This window comes from Nerophis ophidion, linkage group LG03 (genome assembly GCF_033978795.1).
Source record: "Nerophis ophidion isolate RoL-2023_Sa linkage group LG03, RoL_Noph_v1.0, whole genome shotgun sequence".
In the NCBI taxonomy this organism is placed as follows: Eukaryota; Metazoa; Chordata; class Actinopteri; order Syngnathiformes; family Syngnathidae; genus Nerophis; species Nerophis ophidion.
Genome location: NC_084613.1, coordinates 54,212,198 through 54,219,491, shown reverse-complemented (window position 1 = coordinate 54,219,491; position 7,294 = coordinate 54,212,198). Strand labels below are relative to the sequence as shown.

The following is a 7,294-nucleotide window of genomic DNA, read 5'->3' as shown; positions in this document are numbered from 1 at the left end:
ATTAGTTGTGTGTCGGTGATGTCATCTGCGTCACGTGAGGCCTTAATGCCTGCTGCTGGACCTTTGTGTTTTAAAAAAAAAATCTTTATTTTGAGTTAGATTTTCGAACATGCAAGCATACAACATGATACATCACAATTTCCAGTTTCTCTTTTCAACATGTTCGAAAAGGAGTAGGAAGAAGCAGAGTTTATCTAATCCTATTTATTCTGTAAAGTAGCACTCTACTGGATAAATAGTTTAAAAATAATAAATAAATACATCTCTTTTGTCAATTTGATTTGTAAAACAAAGTCACAATTTACAGTCTAACTTAAAATATACCGTATTTCCTTGAATTGCCGCTGGGGCGCTAATTAATTTAAAACCTATTCTCACTCCTGCGCTTACCAAAGGCATGTGGTAAAAGTAAGCATGTGCTAATTATTTTAAAACCTCTTCTCACTCTAGCACTTACCAAAGGCATGCAGTAAAAATTTGAGTGTGATGTAAGCTTGGACCTTAAATCCTACTGAATCACTCTTAATCTTCTTCCCTTTATGCGATTTCAAATTATCGGTATTGAAATCAGCCTCCTCCATTTTGAAAATGATGACAGGGGAACTGTCACTCGTGACGTCACGAGTTTGACCAGGCGGTAATACTAAGCATGCGCTAATTATTTTTTTGAAGCGAGTTTGACCCGGCAGTAATTCAAGGCAGGCGCATATTATATGCCCTGCGACAATTCAAGGAAATACGGTATTTGCTATAGCAAAATATGTTCATCTCAAATTGTGTCTATTTCCTTTCAAATGGTAGCTGTGTTTCTTACCGTGTAGGCAGATGCTACAAATAATTAGTTTTAACATCTGGATCACACAGAGACTGAACCAATACGAGGCATTTTGAGTTAAAATGGGCAAGAAGTTTTTATTTTCCAATGTATTAACTGGATATGACAGAGAACCTTTGATAATACAATACATTCAGTCATTGTGTCATCAGTCATTACAAAAGCACAAGCACAGTATATCAAAACAGTGAATATTCATCAGTGCATGACGATCATTTTAGAATAGGCTTATAGTTAATGTTACAATCTAATGAAAGTCTTACACATTGCAAAATTGTTAATTAAAGCCAATAATATTTTCAGTTACATGAGAAAATATGAGAATGATCTTAATAAACACCAAGCAACTGCAAAGCAACACATATAGACAAGATGATGACCCCAAAGTATCCGATATAGCCATAGGCGCCATTCATCCTCTTTGCTGGATCTGCAATGAAACAGGTCAGATTAATTTTAGTAAGTTTGACAACAGTTGGCGTAGCAAATGTTACAGTGAACCTTGTAAGATCCGACCAAAACATCTGATCTTACTTGCGAACATTAGGCTTAGAAGAAAGAAGAAAAAGTGGATGATATTTATGTAATTCAAAAAATAACTCAGCAAAAATGCGAGTGAGTGTGTCGCCAACTTGGCGAAGCAGTTGAAGCATATCACTGCAAGTCTGCACCATACTGAAGTGGAATTGGTAGATAAGACCAGTTAATGTTAAAAATAATATCTAAATATTTATCCATGAAAATATGGACAAGCTGCTGATGGTGTGTTTGACGGAGAAGTAACTAAAAAGTAGATACCATAAAAAAACCACTAAGGTTAATGTTGTACAATATCATTACATTACTTTGTAAAACTACTGTAATTGTTAGCAGTACATTCTACTGTAACCCGTGGCTCATTTTGTATTGACGCGCGACACAATCTACATTAGCTGTATGGCTAAAACTGACACATATAAAGGTATCTTATTGATTGGATTAGTTATGACACTAATTTGCTTGGTTATGTATGACACAAAGGTACACTGTGTATTTTTCATTCAGAAAGTTCAGTATGGATCTATTGACCTATAATGTTTATTTTAATGATGTTAAAATGTACCAAGGTGACCCCTGCACTCTTCAATTTTTCTATATCTGGCCCTCGCTGGGAAATGTTTGTTCTATTATACTGTTTATAAACAACAGTTATTTTCTTGTTTTTGTTTTTAAAAAGGGCATGATGCATGTTAAGTGGTGGATGTTTTTGGGGAAAGACCACTAATTAAACTTATTATAGTCTATTTCATGATTAAATTGTGTTGCAGGCCAGATTTCCTGTGTACTTACTTAACTTAACACATTTTTGACTTAAATTGGGCTTCAAGGTGGAAGAGGGGTTAGTGCATCTGCCTCACAATATGAAGGTCCTGAGTGATCAGGGTTCAATCCCAAGCTCAGAACCTTTCTGTGTGGAGTTTGCATGTCCTCCCCGTGAATGCATGGGTTTCCTCCGGGTACTCTGGCTTCCTCCCACTTCCAAAGACATGCACCTGGGGATAGGTTGATTGGCAACACTAAATTGGCCCTAGTGTGTGAGTGTGAATGTTGTCTGTGTTGGCCCTGCGATGGGGTGGCGACTTGTCCAGGGTGTACACTGCCTTCCGCCCGATTGTAGCTGAGATAGGCACCAGCGTCCCCCGCGACCCCAAAGGGAATAAGCGGTAGAAAATGGATGGATGGGTGGACATTTTATCAAACGGTAAATTTAGGGTTTTTATTGGCTGTTATCTATAATCACCAACATTATTGAGATATACATTCTTGTAATAATCCCTGAATCGTATTAATTGCAAATAGCAGTCTCTTACTTCCGGTGTAGTATCCCCAGGCATAGGAAAGCCTGCTGGTCACCCAAATGGCCCCGAATACTGATGCTGACAACTGAAGTTAAAAAAAAAAAAATGTCAAACATTAAATGTCATACTATAATCAACAACTGTGAAAATGTGCTTAGTCATTGTGACAATCGGGTCCTGATTGCTATCAAAGGCAATGAGTGCCAAAGTTCATTAAAGTCACTTCCACATATGCGTGGAGAAACACTTGATGAAGCATATATTTATGATAAATACAAATACATACCGGGTAGACAAGGGCTGCAATCGTCTGGAAAACAAGCCACTGAGGATACACTTCAAGTGTATTTTGATGTGCTCTCTGGATACAGTTGAACACTTGCTCCTTGTCGCTGTACATCGTTGGATACTGCACAAAACAGCACAGAAAGAATATTTAAAGAGAAAATATATACACAGAGATTTTCCCAATCCACTTGAATGAAAGAACATCACTACCTTAACGTCATACTTCTTCCTCGCTGCTCCAACTTTCACAGCTAGATATCCGAGCATAATCCAGCTGTACAGATACGTGAAGATGACATATCCAAAGTGGGGGGGCAAAACTGTCAGAATATCCATTTTTGGTTGTCGATATTGAGCTTCTTTCACAGGTGAAGTTTGTGGGAGTGTGAGCGGAGCAGTGGGTATTGCACAGCTCTTTTAACTGGTATGTGTAAACCATCGCGAGACCTCAGGTGGCTTTATAAAGGAAGTGAATAAAATATCGCGAGACATATTACGTAAAGGACGTACACGGCACATAACGAAATTTCAACGACACATTTTAGTTTCTAAAGTTCTTATTCATCAATTCTTATCACTTTGTCATTCACAGACAATTTCACAATTTGGTATTACAATATTAAATTTTACAGTGCATTAAACTGTCTCGTACATACTTGCATTGCACATTTGGGCGTTTCCAATAATCATTTACTTGCTTAATCTACGATGCAGAGGTACGTATAATGGGTCAAATATTCACTAAAGTACACTTCTTGGATTACGAAATGGGCTTCGAATGCCTTAATCCAGAAATGCCGGTAGAGAGCGTCAAAGAAGAAGAAGCAGAACAAAGCTCAAGACGAAGAAGAAGAAGCATGTGACGGCTTAGACATTTTATAAGTAGACACATTTTTTTTTTTTTTTTTTTTTAAAGGTTTATTTATAAATTTCAACAATTACAAACAGTAAGACAAACAACAATATACAACATTATAAAACATTATGAAAACAGTACAAAACAGCGCCAGGGGGTTTTAAGTTCAAAATAATAAAAAAAGAATACAAACATATATATATATATAAATAATAAACAAAATGCAAAGCCGTAGGCTTATTCAGATTCATCAAACAACTTAAATTTGGAACACAGCATCATCGTTTTCACAGCTTTTTTGTTGTTAGAGGTAGAGAGCGTTTTAATGTAAAGTTCCAGATCTTTTTTAAAGGCACAAAAGATAGGACGGGTATTAAGAAACTTACATTTATGAATATAAAACTTAGCCAATAAAATAATGAGGTTGCAAAGGTAGAATTCCTTTTCAAATTTTTCTTCATACGGTGTAAAACCAAAAATCACATCTTTAAAGTAAAGCACAAATTTGTCATAAATATTGTCCAGGATGAAGCGACAGATGCCCTGCCATAGTGATCGAGTGTTTTCACAAGTCCAAAACAAGTGGTTAACAGTCTCTGGGTGCATGTTACAAAAGGTGCAGGTAACATCAATGTCCCTTTTCTATCTAGCCATCACAGTCTTTACAGGGTAATAGCGATGGATGATTTTAAATGATATCTCTTTGACTATGTTGGTAAGTAAATACCTGTTAGGAAGGGACCACGTTTTGGTCCAGCAGATGTCATTTACAACATTATTCCGTAAGGAAATTACATAGGAGGCAGACACACAATCATTTTGGAATAAGCTGCGGATTTTTCTGTTATTTTTTTGATCAAAGCAAAGTTTCCCCACGGAAGTGTCAAGTGGATCATTCAGAATTTTTACAGCAGAAAGAGGAGGTGTGTAAGCCCTATACAACATAATAACACCTGTTGGGATGGCATCAAATACAATAGCAAATTGTTTGGGAGTCACAGGTATCTTAAATTGGTTGAGAAATTCTTGGTAATTAAAAAGTTGACCTTCCTTATTGAAAACATCGACCGCTACTGCCTACTGGCGTTGACGAGACGCGGGGGCGCCATCTTGGAGTGGTGATCTGCTCCACTCAGTGCAATTCATTTGCCAGGAGTAAAGAACTGTCAGCGCATTTAATTAATCTATCCTCACTGAATACCACTGATTTTCACGGGGTTTTTTTCCCATACGTGTAGCTTTGATGAAGGACACATGTTTTGGCGTGTTTTATTATTTATAGTTTGCTAAACAGTAATAGAATATTCGTATCTGCTATAAGTGACCAGACGTCCGATATCAAAATTGGGAATAATAATCTCAGAGAAGGGGAAAAAAACGGTCAGCTATTTTGAAATTCAAGAAACAATATGATTAGGTTATTTACATGTGTATAAACAATGTATAAATACATTGTATATATATAAATGGTAAATGGGTTGTACTTGTATAGCGCTTTTCTACCCCTTTTTAAGGAGCCCAAAGCGCTTTGACAGTATTTCCACACTCGCCCATTCACACACACTGACGGTGGGAGCTGCCATGCAAGGCGCTCACCAGGACCAATCAGGAGCAAGGGTGAAGTGTCTTGCCCAAGGACACAACGGACGTGACTAGGATGGTAGAAGGTCGGGATTGAACCAGTAACCCCCAGTAACGCCACGCCGTCCCCATCTGGATCACACGGGGACGTGCTGTCAGGGGAGGCAAGTGAGGCAGTGGCTCACCTGCCACCAAGTGGCTTAACCATGAGGCTTTTACCATGAATTGATTAATGTGGACCCCAATTTAAACAAGTTGAAAAACTTATTCGGGTGTTACCATTTAGTGGTCAATTGTATGGAATATGTACTGAACTGTGCAATCTACTAATAAAAGTTTCAATCAATCAAAACCATGAGATGTTTTTTACAAAACGAAGTAATAAAATAAAATACGTTTTAATATTTCTCTTTTGGTTTATGCTTTTTATGTGATTTTGGTGTGGTTCCTGTATATTTTGATAATTTTCATGGCCAAAATCGTGGAAATTTTATGTTTCCTGATCAAAATAATGCAGCAGATGAGAAGTGAGGCAGACACAGGTGATGCCTCCACGGCTACACAAAGTGTGTATTGGGCATGTGCGTGCAACGGGGCGCATGCTTTTTGCGACGTGGAAAAGGCAGGTCTTGAGGCAGCAAGTACCTCTGCCTCAAGGTAGGGGATGATACATTGTCAACTTGCAGTTCAATGCCTCAGCAGTACTCTGACTCTCATTGGGAAAAGTGGGGGCGCTCAAGCTAGCAGACACAGGTCTCTCCAGCGGAAGCCAGGATTTTTTTTCTTTTTTTTTTAAACTGTATTTATAACAAACATGGCCTTTTTTATCAGAGTAAGCCAGCGTTTGTGGGTGTTTGTCGGATGCAAAAATATTGTTTAATTTCTTGGAATTAAATTGAATTAAATGAATGCCAATATGGAGGATTATATACTGTATCCAATATGAAATACTTCTCTCAACTGGACTTTAAGACAAAATGAATGCGATCATAAATAGTACGTTTTCATGGAGGATAGCTATTGCTGCTTCAGATACAAATACAGACAGATAATATACACTCACAATACTTGATTTATTTTGTTAAAAGCAAATGGGACCAAAAAGTATTTAATAACAACTTTATCCAATACTTTTTGGGCCCATTTATCATATCATTATATCATTATGATAACGTTTTAATGAAAGCGAATAACTTCCTTTTCCCCTCCCTATGACTCTAATGTGCAACCTAAATCAACAATGACTAGAGCTGCACATATGAATTTAAGTAAAAAAGACAAAAAAAGTATGTATGCCTCACCTGGCGTTTAGTTCACCGCACGTCACTGATATATATATATATATATATATATATATATATATATATATATATATATATATATATATATATATATATATGTCTTGATTGGATTATCCAGAGAATAGTGCTCGATACCGTGGTAGAGCGCAATATGTAGGTGTGGGAAAAAAATCACAAGACTACTTCATCTCTACAGATCTGTTTCATGAGGGGTTCCCTCAATCATCAGGAGATTTTAATGGAAGCATTCACATACAATGGTTTATATAGAGCACAGAGTGGGTGGGTACAAGCAGGCATAGGGGCGTGGTGATTGGCTCATGTGTTACCTAGGAGGTGTTTCCGTTTGTGGCGGCATGTTGAAATGATTTCACTGCGCTTGTTGAGGGATGATAAATCTGGATGAGATATAATAAACAGTTTCTCTTTTAAGCATAGGTTGCATCTTTTATTACCACTGTTGTAAGGTGAGCTGGATGCAAGAATTTGCCATGTTATTGAATATTCAACATTATTGTCTTTGAGGTTCCAAATGTGTTTGCTGAGTTCTGTAGAATTCTGCAAAGTCTGGTTTCTAAAGGAGGCGTTGTGATTA

The 7,294-nt window shown here is 37.3% G+C and overlaps 1 protein-coding gene across 1 annotated transcript; it reads right to left on the bottom strand.

Moving 5' to 3' along the window:
- Window positions 1-885: 885 nt before the first annotated feature.
- mgst3b (microsomal glutathione S-transferase 3b) lies at window positions 886-3,398 on the bottom strand. Its single transcript, XM_061895634.1, has 4 exons — window positions 3,172-3,398; window positions 2,960-3,082; window positions 2,686-2,758; window positions 886-1,265 (listed from the first exon to the last, which is right to left on the bottom strand). The coding sequence occupies exons 1-4, from the start codon at window positions 3,295-3,297 to the stop codon at window positions 1,165-1,167; spliced, it is 423 nt and encodes a 140-aa protein (XP_061751618.1). The 5' UTR covers window positions 3,298-3,398; the 3' UTR covers window positions 886-1,164.
- Between the last annotated feature and the right edge of the window lie 3,896 nt (window positions 3,399-7,294).